The sequence below is a fragment of the Copidosoma floridanum genome, unplaced genomic scaffold (genome assembly GCF_036245765.1).
Source record: "Copidosoma floridanum isolate Cflo_tuat_1 unplaced genomic scaffold, Cflo_Japanese_pri ptg000027l, whole genome shotgun sequence".
Taxonomy (NCBI): domain Eukaryota; kingdom Metazoa; phylum Arthropoda; class Insecta; order Hymenoptera; family Encyrtidae; genus Copidosoma; species Copidosoma floridanum.
Genome location: NW_028321904.1, coordinates 12,625,876 through 12,652,167, shown reverse-complemented (window position 1 = coordinate 12,652,167; position 26,292 = coordinate 12,625,876). Strand labels below are relative to the sequence as shown.

Here is a 26,292-nt window from a genome sequence, read left to right as displayed (position 1 = left end):
TTTTTAAGAAAATAATTTGAGTTTTTTGTATTAAACCTTGGACATTTTTAGTATTGCTGGCATAATCTGATCAAGATACTACTCTCAGAAATTCGGAAAATAACCAAAATCAAGTATATTTTATGTATTACTTTAAAAAGTAAGTTTTTTTTTCCAAACTACTTACCATTGATTTCTTTCAAATGCAATTAAGAAATAAGAAAATTTGCAACAATAAAGGATGTAAAAATGTAAATTGATCAGGCGTAACTATAAAAACTATTTCAGATGGAATCAAGTTGTCAACATGGAGTGGTAAGATAAAATATAGAATTCATAATTTAAAATACATTTCCGAATCGTATACCTGTGTCCTTCTTTCGTATAAGCCTAATATCTTTTGGCATCAAACCGCAAGTTAAAATATCCTGCCGGATCTGTAATTAAAAGTTAATTTCGTTTCATTAATATGCTGCACTTAATCAAAAGTTTTATCAGTAAATTGTGATTTACATCATTTTCTGTCATATGTTGGGCAAGTCCTCGAATCATAATTGTGTTATTAGGTGTCTGACATTTGTAATGGACTCCTTCCATGGCTGTGTTGTAGGTGCGAGACTGTTCTTGATCATAGTCGACACTTTCATGACTGTAATCATCATCCTGGTTACGACTGCGATCTTCTTTTCGTGATCTACGTTCACGTTCCCTCTCACGATCTCTTCGGCGGTCTCTGTCTCGATCTCTTTCTTTCTCACGATCTCGTTCTCTATCTCTGTCCCTCTCCCTTTCTTTTTCAAGAGAATCTCTCTCTCGTTGGCGTCCATACCTCTCTTCACGATCTCGGTAAATTCTTTCCCGATCCTCTTTACTCCGATCTCTTCTATCTCGCGATCGGTCTCTGTCACGTCTATAAGATTTGTAGTCAGGACTTCGATGGATTTTATCCCGATGATCACTGTAATCTGGAGACCTACTATTCCTGTAGCTTCGCTGATAGTCCAAATCTGTACTTACATGATCTTGTATAGATCGCCTATTGTCTGTCGGCGCAAAGCCTGGTTCCCATGGATCAATACTTCCTGCACTATTATACATGCTGTTTAGTCGTGAATAGTTAATCTGAAACTAAGTAAAAAAATTATTATGTCAATTCTAATAAGCACAGCTGAATATTGTATTCATGCATACAACATTAATAAATCATATACATATGTAGAAAAAATTAAGAATAAATAAAAAATTCAAATTCTCGTAATCACGTAATCAAACGAAAAATCACGTAAAATTGTTTTTATATGACCTCTCGAAATCTCTTAACGTCTGTTGGTATTAAGAATAGCTTTTAGATAAACCTATTAAATTTTAAATAGATCCACAAATTTTTTTTTTAATAATGATACAAGAGAGAACGGTTCAGTATGTGTAAAAGCGTGTATGTAAGTACATTCATATGAAAAAAAAAAATTGCCAACGATGAAAAATACATATTATTAGGCTTTAACTTGAATTTTTTAAGGTCCAAAACTATTTTAAATGAGGTAAAACTGCTGCCTCAGATTGATTTTGACTAACTGCAGCCACCATATTGGTCCGCCATTTTAATTTTCGAAAAATAGCCAGGCAGCAACAAAAAGCCTACTAACTAAGCTACAGTTTGCGCCCATAAAACATTTTTTACGACCTGTAGAATTTTGGGCAAATCTTAGTTCCGTTTGACAAAGAACGTCCCATATAAATTTATATGTAGACATATGTAGGTGTGTGAGTATTAGTATCTGCTATTTTAAGTTCTGAAATACAAGAGATTCCTTTGTAATTTAAACCAAGGGGAATCTGCGTGTGTACCACTTTGTATTGCATATCACATTTTAATTTTTAGGAAGTAACATATAATTTGTATTTTAAAACTCAAAGTAAAAATTGTCTATACAGTGATTGTAAAATAAAAAAATTTAGATTCCAATCGCCGTTTTGTATCGACCATTTTTAAATTTCATAATAAAAGTAATGAGTTCGTAATCACAGACGAAAAAGATCGTTTGTAGTAATTAATACGAAAAAACGCACAATAAATCAGAATTTTTAGTTTTTGGCCGCTATTTTGTATCTCCCATTTTAAAATTGTATAAACAAACAATAAATTCATGATCAGAGACCTTAAAAACTCCTGAAAACTAATTTTTACAGAATTTTTTTTTTTTAATCTATTTTTTCTGTGTTTTCCAATTTTTTGAGGTTAGGGTTTGGACTCTTGAGAATAAGTGGCAGTGGCACACTAAGGCTTGACATCTAAGGAGTTAAAAAAAAAAAAAAAGGGAGAATTACGTTAAAAATTGTGGTGTCGGCAAATTTTTTAACAAAAAAAGTCAACGGGGTGAACGGGGGAGCATGAATGTTCCATAAACCTAACGCCCTTTTCAACCCTAAAAAACCTAACGCCCTTTTCAACCCTATAATACGTGATTTAGACGGGGCGAAATCAGTAATCGTCTAGAAAATATAATTCGCCCAAAATTTTTTTTGCTTTATCTTATTTAAAGTGTTCTACTGTATGGAGAAGTATAGTTTGCTAGGCGAAAATGCGGTCAGAAATTTTTTAAACAAAACAAAAATTTTTTGAAAAGAAAAAAATGTAATCCTTATACTTTGGCCCATTCCGAATAAATAATCAACTGGGATGTATATTACTAAGCCCCATAGTTTTCGGTAAAAAAACTAGCAAAAATTCGGTTTTTTTTTAAATTTTCTGGGCTCCACAAGTCTACTAAATCAACAGATTTTAATACGTTACAACTCACGGACATTAACTATCAACCTTCCTCAACAATCTCCAAAAATGAGAATGCCAAAAAGATTTATGTCAAGTTTAATTTTGCAATAAACACTCAGGGCGTTTCAGAGCGTGTTCCGGTGCGAGTGTTTACCTATTTATGTTTACTACACGCAGAGCCACAAAACGTGTATCTAGGTATACAATCACACCATAGCGTGCTCTGAAACGTCCTGAACGTTTATTGCAAAATTAAACTTGCCATAAATCTTTTTGACATTCTTATTTTTGGAGATTGTTGAGGAAGGTTAATAGTTAATATTTGTGTGTTGTAACGTATGAAAATCTGTTGATTTAGTAGCCTAGTAGAGACCAGAAAATTTGAAAAAACCACATTTTTTGAAAATTTTGGGAATTTTTTACTCGAAAACTGTTGGGTGTAGTTATATAAGGTAAAGGTGCCTATTATGAGCCACCAGCCATCTTATGGGCCACCTATGCGTTAATCGTCAAATATAAAGGATTTAAGACACTCTTATTGTCTTGAAAATCAGTGGACCTTAAAATTCAAGGCTCTCTCTTTAAAGTGACTTATTTACTAATATATTTTTGAAAAGTTTTTTTTATTATTAAAAAAAGGATAAATCCTCGTGACTATAAAGTTGGGGCATCTGACAAGTGTTGTAAGACAGTAAGTGCATTATAGGCTTCCGACCACGTTGATTAAACTGCAATTTATTAAATAACAAGAAATTTGTAGGTAATGTTATGATAATGTCACAAGTAGCTTGAAGCTTGTAGATTCACGTGATAATCCTAGTATTTCAATTAAAAATCCAATTTATTCGATAAAATAGTGGTCTAACTTATGGACAATATTTTTTTTTTTTATATATTACGGGCTGGTGCTAGCAAGGTGGCCCACACATTTTCACCGTCCATTTTTAAAGCAATATATAGATACACAAAAAAACCCCACCCAGGATCGTTCATGTAAAACAAAAAAGTCTGGAGGCAAGATCACATGTCATCGTCATTATCCTTTTAATTTTTTCTTTAATTTTGCCGTAACATTCGTTGGCCCTTGTATAATATGTAAGATCTTGTCGAAATTTGTGATAGAGATATAAGATGACAACACAGGGGATACCACCACTGTGCATATATCTAACCTTAATAAACTCAAGCCCTGATTTGCACCACCACAAAGTCCTAATGTTGCTCCTACAGATACCAATGTTCTGCAGTCACTGAATAACAAGAAGGATGCCCCAGTGGTAAAAAAGGAATAGCACGCATGAAGGGTCAATATCCAATAGTAGAGGCACTATACCATCAAACTGGGTGTAAGAGAGTCCCTCCAGCCGAGAAGAAAGAGGTTGATCCATTCTTCCCAGATAGTGCCGTGGTGCCTACGCAATGTGGAGCCAATGTACCACCTTCCGGACTTTGGCGAGTATCTAGAACGGCAGCTCAAACGACGCCAGCTACAGCAGTAGCAACACCAAGACGATCTCACCTATCATAACGAGCGGGACTTTAAAATGAGGGTAAACTGCGGCCCCTGATAGTGGGAGATTCGCTTACCCCTCGAACTAGACTTGCATGGAAGCTAGCTCAAGGCGATTATGAAAGAGAGGAAAGAAGCTTAGAAAGACGTGGAGCAAACGCAGTTTGAGGAAGTGGAAAAAGTAGATCAAGAAGACCTGGGACACCCAGGTTAGCTGCCAGTCCAAGTCTGCACCAAACTCGAAACTGCTTTGATGCCGCAGGTGAGCATCCCCTCTCGGCTGAGAATTTAGGTCTTGTGGCTCAGCGACATCCCACTGCCGCCTATTAAAATCGCAACATAGACCCGGAATAACCTACTGACCCCGTTCCCTGTTCCCTCATTCTCGGCTCTGTAAAAGGTAATTAGAATTGCGGACATTGGCAGTACTATTTCTCAAAATGCTCCTTGCCAAAAGCTAATAAATTTTTTTTAAAAATTTAAAATCAAAGAAATAATGCTGGCTTTATCGCCTGACTCCCCCAGCTTAACTCTTACGGACACTTTTTTCATTTATTTTCTCTTATGCTTTTTTGAAGTTATACTTCTGTAGGTGCGTTATGCACGAGAGTAAATTAACGATTTCAGATTGGTGACTTTGAGAAAATGTGTAACGAAAGTGGATTTTGCATGTAACTTCCCCTTCACCAACCCCACCCCACCGTACCACCCCCCCCCCCGTGTCTTTACCTTTACACACCACTCGACACCACCACAGCACACATTTTGAACTTTGTTGAATTATTTTTTTTTCTTTTTCCATAACCAATTGTCAAAAGAAAAAATAGGAAAAAAAGACAGTTTCCAAATAGATGTGAATCTCCCACCTCCTGCACACAAGCTGAGGCCACTCCCACTATAAGGAATTCGATTCTTTTTTGTTGTAGGGTGGTTCATAACTGATTAAAAATGTTAATTTTTGTCTAATGTTAATTAATTAATTTGGTTCGATTTTAAATTGTATAAGTGAATAAATTGTTCAATAGACTACTGTTTTAGTTTAATATTTTTTTCGAAAACTCAGAAATTATTATATTTTAGCAGAGCAGCTTTAGTATGAATGAATGAATATTTATTCATGTTTGAGCCTTCGATCTTTGGACTGTAAGGAGAATGATGTATGTAGCGAATGAATAGCAAGGGTAAGTAGGAAAATGAAACTTCATTCACCTTTCGAAGGTTACTGATATACTTTTGTGTCGCAGGTTTTAAAGAGGCAGGTGTGCGCTCGATAGAAAAAATAGGATTCGCCACATAAGCGCCACTGGTATGTGGCTGCCTTACGTCCCTTGGGCCCTGTTTCGCAGGTCCCTCGGGCTGCAAAATAGCGCTGGAGACGATTGCACTGATCTGACAAAAACTCCTATTTTTATCATAGACAATCAAATACTACCGAGTTCAATAACATATTCTTTGATGTTTCACATCTGTAGTGGGTCCCGAGACCCACACCTAGTTTTTTTTATCTTCAAAACTGGCTACAGTTCTCATTTTTGCGCCGATTAAGAATTTTTTTTCCCTGCACGCTAATACTTATTTTTAAATCCAGTATTATATTGAAAAAATATTCAGAAATTTTTTAACGACGGCAGTTCAGCCATAACCACTAATTTATTATTTTTCCTCATCATAATTGTTATGAACTGTTGGACAAGCTCCGTAGGTTGTCAATCAACATATCCGACTTCAAGATTTTTGCACCCAAACTACCGATAGCTAAGATGGTGAGGGCTTATGCCACTACTCTTTTTATTTTGGTATCCAAGGATCGATTCCAATTGTCGGCAGAATTTTTTTTTGTTGTTGTTGTTTTGTAATTTATTATTCTGGTTAATTTTCTTTTTATATATGTGTTTTATTTAAATTTATAAATAATGTTACAAACCCTTTTTTCCCTTAACATTTATTTTACGTCTTTTCTTATAAAAAAATTTAGGTATAGCAGCTATACTTATTGTATTAATTTAATATATGTGATTTCAATTTCAATTATATAATGTTGATTCTAGGATAAAGTTTTAGTTAGCGTGTGTAGATATTAAAACTAAATACCTTTAAAAATTAATCAACAAAAATCTGAACAGTAATTAAAAACAGATCTTACAGATCGAGATTGATTTTTTAATTAACAGTTGAAGGTGTTTCTTGCGTACTACTATGAACTTTTTTTTGGTAACAAATCAATAAAATATATTGCAAAAATTCTTATACCCTAAAAACTTGAAAAATGATTTTGTTTAATTATTGATCGAAATTCTGTTTCATTTTTCTTTTTTCAGTCTAAAATTACAACCAAGTTATATACCTGATAGAGGATTTAAAAAATTTTTTTTAATTTTACAAAAATGTTTTTAATGTATTTATTAAATGTTTTTACTCATAAAAATTTTAACATGCAGTTTTTCACAGTAGACGGACGCTGATGGTTAGTCTCAATAATTTAGACCAATAATGAAGTTCAGCTGAGTAGCTCTTATTCAAGAGAGGGGAGGGCAAGTTGAGCAGGGCTGCAAAGTGTGGCACTTTAATAAAATTAATATTTATGCATTTTTAAAATAAGATTTTTATAGGAATTTAATAAAAAAGGCTCTTACTATCATCCTCCGAGTTTTTGATGTCACGAAATAATGTTTTCTATTTATTTTATAATTTAGTTTACTGAAAAAAGGTTTCTTTCATTTTTCAATAGCTTAAAGCAAATCGAAAGTGTTTTGTAAACGAAAATAGGTCAATTTGATAGCTCAGGTCCTTAACTTTCTCGTCTAACGTTTTTTTTACTCTAAAGTTTATATAAGTACCGTAATGAACAGTATAAAATTTTATTAGAATGGCGCAGGCGTGGCACCTTGGGTAGGGTAGGCGTAGCACGGTGAACAGCCATAAGGCTTGTAAGTCGGCTGCGTGGACCGTTTGCTGATTTTATACCTAACCTTATCCGTATGTTAACAATACAAGATGCTTTGAGTACCGACTTGCAATGTTTAGTACCTGTTAGTTTATTAAGTGTTAATCATAAGGTATTATTATTATTAGTCATCGTCCGAAATTAAGTAAGAAAACGAGAAAAAGATGTATTATGGATTGACGGGCAAATGCACTTGGCTGTTTAGAAGGTGCTTGATGGATACTCATGTACAGGCACTGCAAAAGAATTTGGTGTGCCAAGGTCTACTATTCCAAAGAAAGTGAATAAAAATAAACACACTCCAACGTCAGAGCTCAACAACGATCAAAGTAAAGGTACCACTCAAGTTTTATTCATCAGTTCTGTATACCTACAACAGAATAGATCATGCAACGGTTATTTTAGTCGTAGGATTCTTCCATATTTTTACTTATGTGCAAGAGGAGACATTAGCTAGGTACATTTCAGAGATGGAAATAAAGTTTTTTGGATTAACTGGGGTTAAAGTAAGAAAATTAGCTTTCCAATTCGCAGAAAAATTAAGCATTCCTCACACGTTCAATCAAACAAAAAAGCCGGTAAAGACTGGTTGCGTTGCTTTTTAAGTAGGCATGATTTTTTATACAGAAAAGCTGAACATACATCTTCTGCCAGAGCAACTGGATTTAATCAAGAAGCTGTGCAGGAATTCTTCTCACTACTTGAAGAGATTTTTAATAAGTACAAGCACTCTTATACACCTAATAGGATCTACAATGTTGATGAGACAGGTATATCCATTGTGCCCAAATCATCACCAAAGATAATTGCAAAAAGGGGACGTAAACAAGTAGGAGGTTTCACTGCTGCTGAAAGACGTGAAAATGTAACTGCCACAATTTATATGTCAGCAGCAGGTACCTTTATGCCACCTCTCATAATATTTCCTAGAGTAAAGGAAAACTTAGAGTTTATCAAGGATACACCAGCTGGGGCTTGGGCAGAATTTCATAAGACTGGTTGTATGCAGATTGATATATTTACTAAATGGTTTAAAAAGTTTGTGAAATTCTCCCAAGCAACACCAGAGAATCCAGTTTTGCTTCTCCTTGATGGGCACGTCACTCATGTAAAGAATTTGAACGTCATAGATTTGGCAAAAGAAAATGGTGTGGAAATACTATGGTTCCCACCACATTGTACTCATAAAATGCAGCCACTAGACGTGGGTTTTAATGGTCCACTAAATAAGAGTTTTGGTGCTCAAGTAGCTGCTTTTCAGCGTCGGGGTAATCAAAATACCCTAAAAAATCTTTACTCAATTTTTGGAAAAGCTTATATACATTCTGCAAAAATGGAGACTGCCATTAACTCTTTCAGAAGATGTAGAATGTATCCTTTTGATTCTACTGTGTTTCCTGAATTGAATTTTTGTGCTTTAGAAGGTCAAATTTCTTTGGATCCATGCAACTCCAATAAACCAGGTAAATAAAGAAGCCTATTGAATTACAAATCAGTTTAAAACTTTTCAATTTTTCGACACACTTATTTAACTGATTTAAGAAAACTTTGTTAATGACTATTTTTCAAAATACCACTGGCTTATTTTTTAATTTTAGAATGGGAATCAAGGATTACAGAACTAAAAAAAATTGTTCACGAGATTATGAAACCTCCTTTAAACTCTACAACCCAAAGAACTGAAGAGTGACAGTCTTCTGTAGGTGCAGGAAACTCTAAAAATTATTGCATTAGAGATGATGTACTTACATATAAGCAGGCCAGTGGAGGGTGCAAGACCTCAGTGCTTGGTAAAAACTCAACGAATACAAGTCATAGCAATACATCAGAAAATTATATACGAATTTCTCTATTATATATAGTTCAAACACAGCCTCTGATAAATTTTTTGGTAACTGTTGTTTGCTATTTGTATAACACTTGTTCAAATTGAAAATCGAGTTTAGTTTTTACTTGATTCCTCTTTAAATGCAGAGTACCTCCTTGCTGTCACATACAGAGGATCCCTCATCAAAAAACTACAATTCTTTCGTTAATCAACTTGACTGTTCCAACCAAAGAAAGTAAACTTGACCAAAGCAATCCAGCATTACGAAGAAAAAAAGGTAGATCAGCTGTAATCACCCGCGATTCTTACAAAGAGAATCTTATGGCTGATAAAGCAACAAGTGTAAAAAAAAAGAAAAATGTAGCAAGAAATCATCTAAACCAGGGGGCAAAATCTGAATGTTTGCCTGGCAAGCGCAAAAGATTATCTGGTACGAACACTACGGCAAAAAACCTTGCAAGACACCTAAGCACTCTGATAAAGGTCAAATTAATTTTATTCAGTCCTCATCCACGTGCCCTTAACTTTTTAATGCTCATTCCTTTAGCAATAAAACTCATCTTAGACAAGTCATACCAGAATCCTCAATTTTAAATACTGAGGACACTTTTTTAAATAATGAAAAAATTGAAATTTGCTATTTAGATGAAAATACAGCTAAATCCTCAAAATTCAAGTTATCAGTGTAAAATGATTGTAATATGCGCTAAAATATGTATTAAAATGTGATTTACGTAGTTGATTAACATTTGATAAATTGTATCAAGTGTCTATAAAAATTGTAATATGTTAATACATGACAGTTTTATATTATTTTAAATACATTACTTAATTATATTCATTTATTCGAAAAAGTTTTTAAAAAAAATATGTGAACTTTATTCTGTGTAATTGTCCACTCACAGAAAAAAAATAAAGTTGCCTAATCGTAAAATTTTCAATCATTTTATTTTGTTAAAAGTAAAATTAGTTTTATTATGAAAATACTTACAACTACACTACACACTAAGCATTTAATAACCACCGTGCTACGCGTACGGTACCCTATGCCATCTCGTGCCCTCTGATGGGGTAAGTGGAACAGTTTTTTAACTTTAAGCAATTTTTTGCCATTTATAATAAATTAAAAAAAAATTTTTTTTCCAAGTCTACTACTAATTATCAACAGATGCTTCTTTTCATTTCTATTTCTTTATAGTTGCATATTTACAGTCTCTTAATACTATTTGCAACTCAAGTTAGGGTGCCACACCTGCCCCCCCCCCTATAGTATTACGCAAAAATCAATCTTGATCTATAAAATCTGTTTTTCATTACTGTTCAGATTTTTGTTGATTAATTTTCAAAGGTATTTAGTTTTAATATCTACATACGCTAATTAAAACTTTGTTCTAGGATCAACATCATATAATTGAAATTGAAATTATATATTTAATCAATACAATAAGTATAGCTGCTATACCTAAATTTTTTTATAACAAAAGACGGAAAATAACTGTTAAGGGAGTTTTGTGTAAGTTTTCTTATGCCTTCGTATTTTTTCTCTCACGTTGGATGTTAATAATTTCTCGGGAGTTTGAAAATATAAGAATTACACTCATATCCTAAGAAATTATTTCATCATTATGAAATTACGAAATGGTTTTTCTAACGATAAGTATCAGCTTACCACAATTTTATTTTCACCACTATTTAGTTCCACAATTAAATTAAATCAGACTGATAAGACAACATTGATGCAAGAGCGGGAGAGCAAGAGTCAGTTAAATATACAAGTATATAGCATACACTCGGTTGCAGTCAAACGAGACAAACTTCCGTCGTGGCTTGCTTTGGCTGCGCGCTCAGATATATAGCTATATAGAGTCGACGTTTCCGCTTCTCTCCTCGTAGGCACACATTTGGTATACCCCTTCTATGTGTCTCCAAAATGTGCGCCTATATGCTCATTTTCACGCGAATCCACTCCTCTTCTCTTAGGTGCACGCTGTTTGATACGAGTCTCACACTCGTAAAATGTGCGCCCGGTTCGACGGCTGGCCAAAGCGGGTCACCCCGACCAGTGCCAAATAGTCGTCTCACCTTGTAGCATTGGCGTTAGCAATCTCTCTACTTATCTTTGCTGGGGCTATGGGATTCGGAAGTCACCAAAATTTTCGTACACACCAAAATTGAAGTACGTACCAATGAAGGATATTTAAATTTATGACACGTTTGGCATCTGCGTTTATCTTGTTATGATGTAAGATTAGAAAAGTGACCACTGTAAGGTGTAACGAAACACAAGTGTGGTTTTTTAAGTGATTTCTTTTATAACCGGCATTTTCGTGCAAGTCATAGGATATTTAGTATTGATAAAAACTCTTGCTTATAGTTAAAAAATGAATGTTATGGCGTAAATGTAGCATACAAAGTCTATAAGTGATAATGTAGGAGCTTTTAGGTAAGAAATTGAGAGTTGGACAAGGTACGGAAATGACATTCCGACTATATTTTCTTTATTATCTTATTAAGAAGTGAATGTATCAGCTCGAAAGTTGTTTCCACGAAAGTTTAACATATTTTTATGTGGACACGAAATGACCCACTTATGTCAGAATCAACCGTATATAATAAACTTTATACGGACTTTATATACTTAGCGAAATCCAAATTCAAACGGTTCAAACGGTGGTACTCGTATTGGATTATCTACTTTTTTTAACAAATTGATTCTTCGGGTACTTAATATACTGATACCCTCATCGCTCTATCGATACATCGACGCAGCTTTCTGCATATATACTTTGCATACACGCTTACAACAGTAACCAATTCATGCAGCTATATTTACGATCTAGTTACTCTCGCCGAAGAAAATAAAAGAAAAAGCACTATATGAGCACTTTCGTAGACTGAACATCTTATTTATTATCTATCCTAAAAGAATGACTATCACATGACTATCGACAGAATACGTCGTGATCTGATTAGTCGTGAGTAACGGAAGGCGGTACATTTACATGTACATATGAAATTGAGTAGACAAGCGCTGGCTAATCAAGGTCATTTTATTTGTTTGAACTTAAATTTATTTTAAAAATTTAATCATTCAATTTAGATTAAGTAATTATTAGAAATATGTATAATCAAAAAAGTTTGGGGGGTTGGAGCGCAGAGTGCGCAGGATGCGAAGCTTCCTAGTATATTTAAAATATTCTATCACCAATTTTTTACTGAAAATCATTACAAAGCGTACAAACTGAAATTCCAAATTGAATATTTATTTTCATCGACTGAAAATTTAAAATTCTAACTTATAAGTAAATAGTGTACGTGGGCGCAACGGCGGACTTTTAAAACTCGCCTGCATCGCGCAATTGCACTACTTGATAAAATATATATTTTAATTTTTTTAACATTATTATCAATTACAAATTCATGCATGCAATTTTATACTTTTGTTGATCTAGCAGAAAGTATTTTTAAATAAGACTTCATGAGGTGTCTTCTTTTAAAACAGTCTACTTTTTTCGCGTTTAGAATATTGTATCTTCTAAATTACAATAGATTAAAAGGGCATACTAAAGTATTTCACGCTGTTTTAAAGATGAACATGTGTAAATATCCTACTGTGAGATATATATTTGACGCTCGTCGTTGAATTTGCTTACATGCGCAGTAATGATAATTTTTTGACCGTATGGCACTGCACGGCCACCTTACACATGTATAGTTTTGTTATTTTTTTTTTTTTTTTTTTGTAGTTTGTTGATCTGCACACTCTTATACTCGTGCTTTTTGACGTCTTACTTTTAGTTTGAACTTTGAGATTGTTTGTACATGACTTAAAATAACTTAAGATTGTTCCCCTACAAATGTAGCGAATAAACGTGTTATAACTGAAGTAAAAAAATTTTGTGTACTTTTATTGCGAACCTTTACATCCATAACTGTAATGACAACAGATATAGACATTCTACTGTATATATGTACCAATCACAGTATGGTGTCATGTGGGATGTGCGCAGAAGAGAACAAAATTTAGTAGCCATTGTTTTATGATGATAACTTTTGACAGTTAATTGAGTTATATCACAAGTTGTTTGGTTTTTTAACAATTTGTGCAAATGCATTGCAAAAAAATGGTACATTACATCACTAGGGCACGAAGTACAAATATTAACACCCGAAAAGCGCGATTATTGTACGTTGGTACCTGAGTTGCGTATATTGTTTTTGAAGTGAAAACTTCTTATGGCACGTTGGGCACTTTTGTGGGTGAGCATTTTCAGCCGTTCTCGCGACAGACGAGATTTTACACAGATATACTCCGCGTGTATTCTTATAATATGTGTGTATACTGTACGCGCTCTTTGCATGGGCATTCGTTCGTGCTCTCGTGACAGACGAGATTACATACCTATATGTATACTTAGAGCTTAGCTACTAGTATATATGTATACCTATAGGTATGCGAAAGCGCTGCATGCTATACGCAGCAGCGTTGGTCTCTTGGTCTGAGCATTATTCCACACTCACAGTTCATGCTTGATCGCACATAGCGCCGCTGCCTGGATCTCACCGCGAACTACTTGGCGCGAGAATTCAAATTCAAAATCGTATGATTTTTTCAGCAGACAGTAGGCGCAGAAATTCAAATTCGAAAGAAATCTTTGTATGTATTATAGGCTAATTAATGCCTAAAAATATTGGATAATGTTGTGTGATTATAGAGATCAAGAGGTCGTCTATAAGAGAGAAAAAAGGTGTTTCGTCCCGAGAGCACGCCAGGACTCATCAGTAAGGCTGATGACGTGCTCCCTGCCTTAGACACAGAAGAGGTGTGGGCTTAGAGTGACTCGATCGCGCTTATATATGAATCGTGCGAGAATTTCGCCGCTTGACGGGAGCGAATATCAGGGGCTTGGCCACCTGGCAAGTAGAGCCTGAAGCGCGAGAGATGTGAGACGCCACATGATTACATACATAAATAGTATACCAAGAATTCTTTCGAATTTGAATTTCCGCGCCTACTGTCTGTTGAAAAAATCATACGATTTTGAATTCAAATTCTCGCGCGAAGTAGTTCTCGGTGGGATCCAGTCAGCGGCGCTATGTGCGATCAAGCATGAACTGTGAGCGTGGAATAATGCTCAGACCAACGGTGATACGCAGACTTTGCATGGGCATTCGTTCGTGCCCTCGCGACAGACGAGATTGAGAGTTTTTTATATTTTTTTTTATGTACAATTTCTCATGTCGCGAGCGCACCTAAAAATGCTCACCCAAAAAAGTGCCCAACGCGCCATAAGTTCAAGTTTTCACTTCTGCCTGCACTCCCGGAGTGCTACTTGTACTTGTTTTACCTTGCCCTGTGAGGGCACAAACTGTTACCCGAGGGCGGAAAGCGGCAGTTGAACTTGGTGCTCATGGTAAGAAAAAGCAATTTAAAATGTAAAATAACAACGTCAAGATTGTCATAATTACTTTTTTCTTAAAATATTCAGAGTAAGAAGTCAGATATACCTTTATAATGATATTACATTCGTTAAAAAAAAGTTACCATTTAACGAAAAAATGATAAAATAACTCATTTTTAAATTAATAAAAGGAATATTCAACAGCAAAAAATACTATTAACAACTATTATAAATTACAAAAACATATTAATTAACAAAATAATAAATGTATTTTTTACGTGAAGAAAAAATAAGAAAAAAAAGATCAAACATCAATGAATGTCAACTAAATGCAGCGCCATAACAGTATCGAAATGTTAAACGATTAAAAATTTTGACATTTGTAATTCAGCAAAAGATAAGCCAAATAATATTCCAAATCACACATACTTGAATAAGTTATTATAATTTGTAAACCTAATGACGTATCTTTCAGTGTTTTCTTTGGGATATCTGGGTAGGACCGCAAAAACTCATAAAAATTATAAGTATGATGAACATATTTTGATTTGTACTCATTGCAAGCGTTGTGTCTACTATTGAAACTAAACAAAATTGGAAATATCAATTTACATTTATATCGATTCATTCAGTAGACAGCAACACAAAAAATTAAAATGTTACATAAGTTACTGTTTTATTTATTAAATTAAAAAGCCCCTTATCTTAAGTTAAAGTAGAGGGTTGGCACACGGATTTCTCCATACAAACACACACACACACGTAGGCACACACAAGTAAATCTCTACGCTCCATGCTTGCTTTTCCATATGACGAAAAAAACTTCACGTAGTAAATGTATTCATGCGATGGATTAATTATTAGTACGTATAAGATCTATCTTTTTTCTTCGTTGCGGTTTGGAAAAATTTAACAAAAATAAGTATCTAAAAGTCAAATTTACGTATTTTCTAGATCAGTGAGGGGGGCATTGGGCTTTATAAAATATTATTTAAGTCAAAATAACAGAAAAAAAAACAATTTTTTCTTGTTTTACTCACGTTACTTATTATATGAGCTCACTGCATATTTATTCTTATTCATATGAACTGTACACTTGGGAAAATAATCAGTTAGTACAGGAACAGGAGCGAAAAAGTATAATGAAGTTTTTCAACGTGATAAATAGGAGAAAAATTGCGGTAATACGAGAAAAATAATTGGACAAAATTGGTATACAGGAACTTATAAAAAAAATCGTTAAGGTGTCGAAAACAAATTTTTCGTACAAAAAGGGTTGAAGGAAACAAAAACTGTAAAAACAAATGATATTACTACAGAAGTAAAGCAAGTGAAGAATTCCACTTTTTTTTACGATGCATCATAAGATTTCAAGGAAATTGTTACGTTACAATGGAGCTGTAAGCACCATTTTTTTAACAAATAACTTTGTAAATGTAACTTTAGAAGTCAAATTTTGCATGCTACGTTCAATCAGAGTACTTACTCTCTGTACGCTGGGTCTATTCACACTAAATTCACGTAAGTACAGAGATATAATACATTACATATATCACTTAGATGTGGGTGGGGGTATTATCATTATTATTTAAGCAGATTTTGAAGGCCTGTATACATTTAAACGTGAACATAGCTATTCTTGTATCTACATTTTTATGTGAATTTATGTAAATGAAGGAGGAATCCACTGAAACTCATTGTATTTTTATTGAGCAGTATCAATGGTATCAATGCATTAACTCCGACAGATATCAGAGTTCCTTGTAAGCCGCCAGCGAAAGAAAAAGTATTGATAGAAAATACGTCTGAACTGATGAATACTCTTCCAAAGACGTACACGGATAAAGCATCTGGCCCAGACTTAGATGTCCATACGTTTTTTAATGGATTTGAGAGTACACTCAGTGAAGAGTCAATGAAGAAATTAACCAGCGGAACAATTGTACTGTTTAATGTGTTTTTATAGTTCATTACTCCTGGATAAGATGGGCAGCCAAAGTATTTCAAAAAACTTAGCAAAAAAATAGGCTTTTATTGTTTTTCATAAAGATTAAGTTAGGATTAAGTTTTTTTGTTTTAGGCATATTGTTTCAAGTATCAAGTCAAAGCGCGTCTGATATTTTTTAAAGTATTTGGGAAACTGTATGTAGAAAAATCAGATCCTGGCTGTTTTAGCCATCTATGGAAGCAATTAGAGACACCATGCTAGAATCATTTAAACTTTATCCAAACTGCAGAGTAATTATTTATGATTATATGGATCCTTATGTATTTGAGTTAAAAGGTGGATTTACTGTGAAATATTTAATTGGGATCAGTCCTTCTGGATTAATAACCTTTTTTTCAAAAGCCTACGGTGGACGAACTACTAACAGTTTCATAGTGAATGATTCTGGATTTTTGAACTTGTTGCGTCCAGGAGACGAGGTGATGGCTGACAAGGGCTTTCCACAAATTAAAACTAAATTCTTACACAGGCAGTGTACTCTTGTTTTGCCACCATTTGAAAACGAACCGCTGTTAGGTAAGAAAGAAGTATTAGAAGGACATGCGATTGCTTCTATTGGACTTCGTGTTGAACGTGATATATAGCGCATAAAAATTTTTAAAATATTACAACACATAAATATTGACTTGCTGGATAAAATAGATGATATAGTGCATTTGGCATGTGTTTTAGCAAATAAAAAGGAGCCTTTCATTGAAGAAAAATAAATGTATTCATTTTATAATAATTATACTAGTACAGTTTTTTCATCGGGCATGCTTTATAAATTTTGAATCGTTTAATTTTGTCATTTTTCTACATGTCAAATAAACTATTTTTTGGCATAAGAGGAATCAAATAATCATAATAAGATTATTCTAACTTTAGTATAACGTTCAATTAAAATTCATCGTTCTTTCGATTACTAAATGAAAGTCCTAATATTTAAAATGTACATCGAGACTTGAATTTGAATGTAATTTATATGGGACTCTCTTAATGTAATAGTATTATTTTTAGGAACTAAATAACGAACGTTGATCTTGTTATTTTCATAATCTACTATTTTTCTTCCCTGACAACTACTAAGACATTTCACTTCAAAAAGTTCTACTTTGTCATCATTCAAAATTATACCATCGTGACTACAAGCAAGGAAAGGCTGGGCTATGCAAACGATTAAAACAACATCCCAAATCATGTAGCTTGTTTGATTTTCAAAAATCGATTTTGCTGCTGGTTCCATCGTCAAGCCATACATCATATCTTCTGTAGGTCTTTCTTTGCCTTTATCGTTGTGAAACCTAGCAGCTAACTTATTGAAATCCTGTTTCCTGGTTTTAATACTGTGAGCTTTAGAACTGCAAGTGATTCTTAAATATCTCTCTGTAAACCAAGATACAGATTCTGATTGCTTCAATGATTTCAAAGCTATATCAATCCATTTTCTGATATGTACTTGTATTAAAGCATACTGAGATCTATATTCATGAGGACAGGTCATTTTTTTAAAAATTACTCTGATTTCTGAATGCTGAACTAATTTAAAGGCATGGTATTGAGTAAAATTAGTCTCTTGTAATATAAACAATTTTTCCAATGTTCCTCTAACAATCGTTTCCTGTCTTTTTTTCCAGCTTCTCTTTTTTCTTTTTTTGGCATAAACTTGCTTTCAGCTTCAATCATTTTACTCATACTACTTTCATTTAATACAATTTGTACTAGAACTAAAGGTACTTCGGAGGGTGTGTCGTAAATAATTTTTTCTCGCTTTGTTCTCACTTGAAAAAAGTATGCTAATTGTACAGCCTTTCTTATACTTTTCTAATTGCTTTTCTGGCAGCTTATTTTATAACATTGGCTCGTTTGTTTTTGAATACAAATGTTCCAGATAAACAAAAATGCAAACCGATGCAGCATGTATGCACAAACCTTGTCCAGCTTTACAATTCACACAGCATTACGTACACTCCTATCTTCATGTATCTAATACAAAAATAATGAATCTTACAAGATTTAGATTTTATAAAACTGGCTTTTTTATGAACTATATACAACGTTACCTCTATTGCTACATTAAAATAATTCATACTGTTTTTCTTACTCGCAGCCCCGGAAGTTTTTCTTAAAACTCGGCCGTTTGAACGTTTCTAGCCGTCATGGAGCTAAAACTAGCCTCACGCCGAGGTAGCCTCACCAGGGACGAATCGGGCCTAGGGGAGCCCTGGGGTTTAAAATTTTTTTAATAAGCTTATTCCAGCTAGAAAACAACAGATGTCGTTGCACTTCTCGCATAGACGACTTCTATGGATTTTTTAAGCAGTGAAAAGCTGCCAGGCCTTAAAAATTAAGAGTTTTCCGCAGATACGCGTATCAGCGTGTACGAAAAATATAGGGAAAAAAATCATAACTTTTTTTCGGGCTCTTGTGCCACGATAAAAAAAATAGGATAAATTTTTATTATATCTACTTATAATCTCTATAGGTTTATTGAGTTGTGGAAGGCCGACAGGCTTTTAAAATTAAGAGTTTTCCGCGGATACGCTTAACAGCGTATACGGAGAAATTCGGGGAAAAAATCATAACTTTTTTTCGGGCTATTGTGCCACGTTAAAAACAAATAGGATACATTACTATTACGTCTTTATAAGATCTCTATAGGTTTATTAAATTGTGGAAGACCGCCAGGCCTTAAAAATTAAGAGTTTTCCGCGAATACGCGTATCAGCGTAGACGGAAAACATCAGGAAAAAAATCATAACTTTTTTTGGGCTCTTGTGCCACGATAAAAACAAATAGAATAAAATTTTATTATATCTTCTTATAATTTTTATAGATATATTGAGTTGTGGAAGGCCGCTGGGCCTTGAAAATTAAGTGTTTTCCGCGGATACGCGTAACAGCAGATTCGGAAAAAATCGGGAAAAAAATCATAACTTTTTTTGGGCTCTTGTGCCACGATAAAAACAAATAGAATAAAATTTTATTATATCTTCTTATAATTTCTATAGGTATATTGAGTTGTGGAAGGCCCCTGGGCCTTGAAAATTAAGTGTTTTCCGCGGATACGCGTAACAGCAGATTCGGAAAAAATCGGGAAAAAAATCATAACTTTTTTTGGAGCTCTTGTGCCACCAAAAAAATGAATACCATATATTTTAATCATATCAACTTTTAATCTCTATTAGTTTTTTCAGCTGTAAAAGGCCACCAGACCTTGAAATTTAAGAGTTTTTCACGAATACGCGTATCAGCGTATATGGAAAAAAAACGGGAAAAAAATCATTCCTTTTTTTCGAGCTCTTGTGCCACGATACCATTAAATAGGATAAATTTTTTTTGTATCTACTTTTGATCTCTTTAGGTTTATTGAGTTGTGGAAGACCGCCGGGCTTGGAAAATATAGAGTTTTTCGATAACACGCAAATAAGCATACATCGGGTAATTGATTAAAATTTCTCACACCTTTTTTGAACAACTTCTCGTCATAAGAAATTTAAGTGTAATATATTCTTATTTAATGGGCCAATAAATATAATAGTTTCGAGATATGTCTACGCTTTTCTGCTTTGGGAAACACAGATTATTAGGGTTTCTTTTTAAGTATAAAAATGGAATAGCGGGTCATGTTGTAGACATTGAAAATTTAGAATAAACTTTATATATACACACACTTATATATAAATGTGTCTATTGCAAACAAACTGTTGCGGAGTACGAAGTGCAAGTCTACGCATGAAATGCCTCACGTTTGCCTGTTGCTGCAACATCACTAATTCGCTGCAACGTTGAGGTAGGTCCTGCATTTTTTGCTTTCTGTTTCCAGCGAACTTTGCGCTAAATAATATTATTAGACAAAGCGAAGTTAGCAGTGTTTCCACGTTCTTGTAAGTTGTGCGCTAAGAGATGTGTTCTTGGGTGTGTTTTTATATTGTAAAATGTATTACAGTAATTTCAAGTAATTCCTTTGATCATAAGAAATTATGGACTAAATTAAAGGATATGAATAAAACAGATATTTTATAATAAGCGAATAAAAAAAATTGAATTGGTTTGGATACAGAGATATTAAAAATCTTGCAAGTCTGTGTGTTAAAATACGTGTGTTTTGGTGAGTGTTAAATGTGGAATCAGTGTTTATAAAGTGGAAAAGTGCGCAAAAAAACGAACATCTTAAAAAAAAAGTAAGAGTGAATAGTATCATTTATAATGTAATGGTAATGCCTACAAGCGCTCGCATAAAAAATTTTCGTCGACTGACCGGTGTCGATGAGATACCAGCCTCCTTGCTTCGAGATTATAACAACACAAGGTAATTATTTTTTTCTGTTTTGAGTTTACAGCATGAAAACTTAGATTTTATGTAGCTTTCTGTTATTTAGAATTTCAAAAGCGAGTTGGAAAGAGACCTCTTATACGCGATACAAGTGCGAGCGTCGAAGGAAGTAGAATATACGAAGTGTCGCTGCCACACGTGCGTACATACACTACTGCAATAGAGCACATTAAATTTCGTAAATTTCTTGTCCAGGTACAAAGACGATAGCTACTTTGCACTTGTCATGATGTAAATCGTAGCAAAGACTTGAAGCAGAATGGTCTGAATAGTTTTATAATCGTCAATATAATTGGTAAAATTATTTTATTGTGAAAGTGTATATTTTTTATATTTTTCAGGTCAAAAAACTAACAGTAGTAGACGGCTGTGATTTTTTTATTACAAGATAAGACAAAAAAATGTATATTGGAAAAAAATCGATGTTATAAATAGAAATATAATTATTTGATTTAGTATAATACTTAATATTATTTTACGCAAAGAGCCAGTTTAAATACTTATCTTTCAAGTAAAACCGATCATGAGCATGTATAGTAAGAACCAAAAAAAATTAGCAATAAAAAATTCAACGTCTGAATATCTGATGATAATCGCTTAAAACATCATAACAAGCTCCCCAAATTTAAATGTACTTGCTTATTGTAATGATTTAAATTGCGTAAATTTTAGAAATGAAAAATGGAAACTTTTTGTGTCAGCTTTACACGTAACTCAAAGAGATCAGACTATTGATGCTCACAGCAAAAAAGACAAAGCTATTTTTAGTCGTTATTTTACATATATTTTCAATGTAGTCTCAGAGGAGCTTGAACAACGCGTTGACGTATTAAACAATCATAAAGACTCAGTTCATAACAACAGCGATAGAAAAAATGAAATTGTTGACAACGTAATGAGTACCGCCAAATCTAATAATAATAATAATAATAATAATAATAATAATAATAATAATAATAATAATAATAATAATAATAATAATAATAATAGTAATAATGATACTAATAATAATAATAATAATAATAATAATAATAATAATAATAATAACAATAATAATAATAATAATATTAATTATAATTCTTATTATAATAATGATGATTACGATACTTTTGAATACGACAGCGAAAAATACACGAATCCCAATTTATCAGACAGTTTCGATTATAATTTTAAATTTAATTTCAAGAAAAAAACATAGAAAATAAAAGTTTGTTCGTGCCCAAAGAGTTTTGGCAGAAATTTGATGTACATTCTTCTTGTTTACTTCCTGGGTGGACAGATGTTTTCAACAATCATTTTTCATCAGAATATCCCTTCCGCGTGTTAAGCTTTAAGCGGCATCGTTGTGTTTCGCACGAGAAACTGAATAATCAAAGGGACACAAAATTCACAGCGCATGCTCATTGTAAGAATTCATCGTGTACATCCTATAAATTTAAAGCCTACAAAAGAACATAGATATTAAAGTATTTCAAACTTCCCAATAAAATCATGGTTCAAATGATACATGTAGAAGGTACATAAAATGGGATCGACGACAAACTATTGCAAATAACGTTGAACAAACAAAACTAAAAATGCTCCAAAGTGTTCCAGATGAAGTTTTGCAAGCTGGGAATTTGAATGATGCACCCGACTCTCAAACGTTACAAAAAATAAGCAGTGAAAATAATACGCAATAAGATCTTGATAAAGATTTTACTACATTCATGTGGAAAATGATTAAGAAACAAAAAAAAGATTGGAAGGGGGACACTTTTGATGGATACATTCAAATGTATTCTGAGCAACCCTTTTACATCTTGTTAATGGCAGAAGAGCTATTGCGATATATGTTATTACCAAAAAATCGACCTTTGTTCCTGTACTTAGACGCAACAAGATCAATTGTAAAAAATCCCCCAGAAATAAAAGAACCTGTATATAACTACGCATGCGTGATGCCGGAAAGTCGCGATTATTCTCCATTGGCGGTCGTCGAGTTCGTTTCATCGAGGCACAGAGTTAAAGATACATTAATATTCCTATTTATGTTTTCTCAACGAGTGAATAAAATTATGACACATAGGCCAGCCATTGATACAGTAGAAACATACTTTAGCCTTGCAAGCAGCCTCTATTAGATTTAATCACGTGAAGTTGTCCACGTATTTACAACAAATTTACAAAGAAATTGTTGGTAAAAAACCTGAATCTTTACTCACAGTCCTACACATTTGTTCATCGCATATGATTAAGACTGTTCTCAAAAAAATTGAGGAAATTTTTCATGATAACGATGTTAAAGTATTAGCAGCATGTGCAATAACTAAAATAACACATTCTACAACATTAGATAAAATAAGTAAAATATTTAGACACGTTTTTACAATATTTTCGTCCAAAAAACGGCCTACAAACATAAATGAATCACTAAATTTTTTCGAGAATACTGATGACAAAAACAACGAATCTGAACTTGATGATAAAAAGGAAGAAAATTTTGAATATTTAATAAAGCAGGAAAGGATATACGATGAAATAGAGATTCATGAAGAGGCAAGAAAACTATCTCCTTTTTATAAATACTTTTTAAGCTTACAAAAAGACGTTCTAAGCACGAATAAATATTTTAAAAAACTCAACATTTTATATTGCAAATGTTTTATTCAATATTTACTGGAATACCTTATACCGTACGTTTCATTGTGGTCTGCAATTATAATATCTCGATTTAATTTGACAGGGGATTCAAATGCTACAATTGAAAAATACCGGAGCATAGAAAAAAATGTTTTTTCAAAAGGCAAAAAAAGAATCGTTGCTACTCGTTTCATGCAAAAAAAGGAGACGTTGTTGAAACAAAAAATTAGAGAAAGGACCTTTGAGTTAAAAACAACTAAAGTTTTATAAAATCGTAAAAAAAAGAAAAAATAGAAGAAGATGGTAAGACTGAAACAAAAATAAGTCATGAAACTGAGGAAAGTATTGTCAGCAGCGAAGATGAAAAATTTCCGGAAGACATATGGAAAAAGTCCAATGAAAGAAGAAACATTTATTTTAAAAGAAGTACATTTTTGTGTAAAAACGGCAAATGAGTAAAAAAATGCAAGAAAAAAAAAATTACACCGCAAGTTAATACAAAAAAACGAACAATAAAGAAAAAGAGTGTGAAAAGTAAGACCCAACTTGAGATGAAAAAATAAAAAAAAATTGACAACACTTTTAAAATCACCTCGGAAATGACTGGCATGGAAAGTGATAATAACGTCCAAACTATGCCTGATCGTGTAGAGAAAGTGCATGTATCTGACTCTCATCCAGTAATGCTAAACAATAACGACATTTTTTAAAAACAGAGCACAGAAAAGGAGCTACTTCATTTAATAAATATTTTTCAAAGTCAAGAAGATTATCTTCCAAATTTTTATTCCACCAAGATAACGGTTGATGGTATAAATATTTATGTTGAAGGGTTAAAATCATTGTTACCAAATGAATGGTTGGATGACAGTATAATGAACGCATTTATGAAAATAGTAAGTAAAAACTGTGTTCTACTGCTTAGTGTCTTAGCGTTTGATACTTTTTTTATTACGTCATTGTGATCAAAAGAGGGAATTAGTGACATGTGGAAAGATTGGGCTTCAAAAATAGATTTTTGGAATTTCAACATTTGTCTTAAGCCAATTAACAATAACAATGTGCACTGGACTTGGTTAATAATTGTGCAATCGTTTAAAAAAATTATATACTTGAATTCTCTTCACGGAGTGCCTCCTAAGAATCTAATAGAGAATATTTGTTTATTCATCGAAATGTTTAGTGGTCCAACGATTCGTAAAGGGCGGTGTGTATCGTGGTCACAATGGACGTTATACATTCCAAAAGATATCCCACTTCAAACAAATTCTTTTTATACACACGGAAATTGCGGTACACACGTGTGTTCGTGGGCGTATATTGTATGTACGGGATCACAGTACGTATTTGAAGAAAAAGATATGTCAAACGTCCGAAAAAATAAAGTACTTACATTTAATAATTATAATGGAATAACATCACAACAAGCGAAAGATTCATTAAAAAGTAAAAACTTAATTAATAAATGCAAAGAGATCTCAAAAAAAATTAATAAAAGTTCTATTACAATTAAAAGAAACTTGCCAATTCTAGGTTTCGAATCCACTATGGAATTTTTGTCAACGCTGTACTTATTAATAACAGAATAACTATTTAGAATAATGTTGGCAATTTACATTTAAAGAACTAATAACAGTACATTTGTTCCATTGTACAAATTTTAGATGTGTTAAGACTCAAGATAAGTTGTTAAAAGAGTAGTTTAATACAATAACTGTGTTCACCAACATATTTATTGTAAAGTGTTATTTGTTCTATACCGAAATATGTAACCCATAAATACTCCATGTAATATAATTACAATAAAAAATATTAACAGAAGTATGTATAAAATGTATAACGATCGAAAACTATAAATTGTAAATGCATTTCTATAAAGAAATAAACAATAAAAAAGTTTTAAAAGAAAACATGTGATGACGATTTTGTAACATAAATACTGTTTCAGTACAAGTTTTTTGTTATTTCATTGCATTTATTTACGTGTAAGTAACTCGTACAAAAAAGCAATATGGATTTTATAAAAAATTTTCAATTAATGCTTATCTATGTACTATTAAACAACTCTTTCCTTTCCTCACCTCACGAGCCCAATTATACCAAAACGTGTTTTCATGTTGAGGTGTTTAAATATCATAAATTTTCTTACATTTTTAAGTAAGCAGAAGACCCTCAGGAAAAGAAAATGGTATTTTCAGCAACTCAAAGAACTACACGTATCTAAGTATAAATGGTAAATGCCCCCTTTTTTTTAGCAGCAAACACTCCAAGACGATTGTTTCCGTATACGCTTATACGTGTATCCACGGTAGTTCTTGATTTTCATAGCCTGGCGGCCTCTCACAGCTTAAAAAATACATAGAGATTATAAGTCGATTTAATATATATATATACATTCTATTCATTTTTCCAGTGGCACAAAAAGTCAAAAAAAGTTATGATTTTTTTCCGATTTTTTCCGTATACGCTGATACGCGTGTTCGCGGAAAACTCTTGAATTTTAAGGCCTAGCAGCCTTCCACAACTCAATAGACCTACAGAGATCAAAAAAATACATAATAGTAATGTATCCTATTTGTTTTTATCGTGGCACAATAGCCCGAAAAAAAGTTATGATTTTTTCCCGAATTTCTTCGTATACGCTGATACGCGTATTCGAGGAAAACTCTCAATTTTCAAGGGCTGGCGGCCTTTCACAGCTTAAAAAACTAATACAAACTATATGTTCGCGAGGGAAGGGGTTTTATGCTGCTCCCAATCCAGTTCAGTCGTGTAGAGATGGAAGTGGTTTACGGCGGAAAATAAATATAACGCAAATGTGCAATAAAAATATTTACAATATATTTACAGTGCTTAAATTATGAAAATGTGCTCAAGTGAAGGCAAGCGGAGAGAAGCTTTCTCTGCCGCC

At 33.1% G+C, this 26,292-nt stretch overlaps 1 protein-coding gene across 2 annotated transcripts in view; it reads right to left on the bottom strand.

The window, feature by feature from the left end:
• Nucleotides 1–26,292, bottom strand: part of LOC106641213 (RNA-binding protein 5) — a 153,112-nt gene that overhangs the window by 107,892 nt on the left and 18,928 nt on the right. For both annotated transcript variants that reach the window (XM_089595695.1, XM_014355547.2), the window contains 2 exons: nucleotides 493–1,107; nucleotides 347–416 (listed from right to left, as the gene is read on the bottom strand). In XM_089595695.1, coding sequence (XP_089451821.1) covers nucleotides 347–416; nucleotides 493–1,077 — 655 coding nt within the window. In that variant the 5' untranslated portion in view covers nucleotides 1,078–1,107. The remainder of the gene's footprint in view (nucleotides 1–346; nucleotides 417–492; nucleotides 1,108–26,292) is intronic.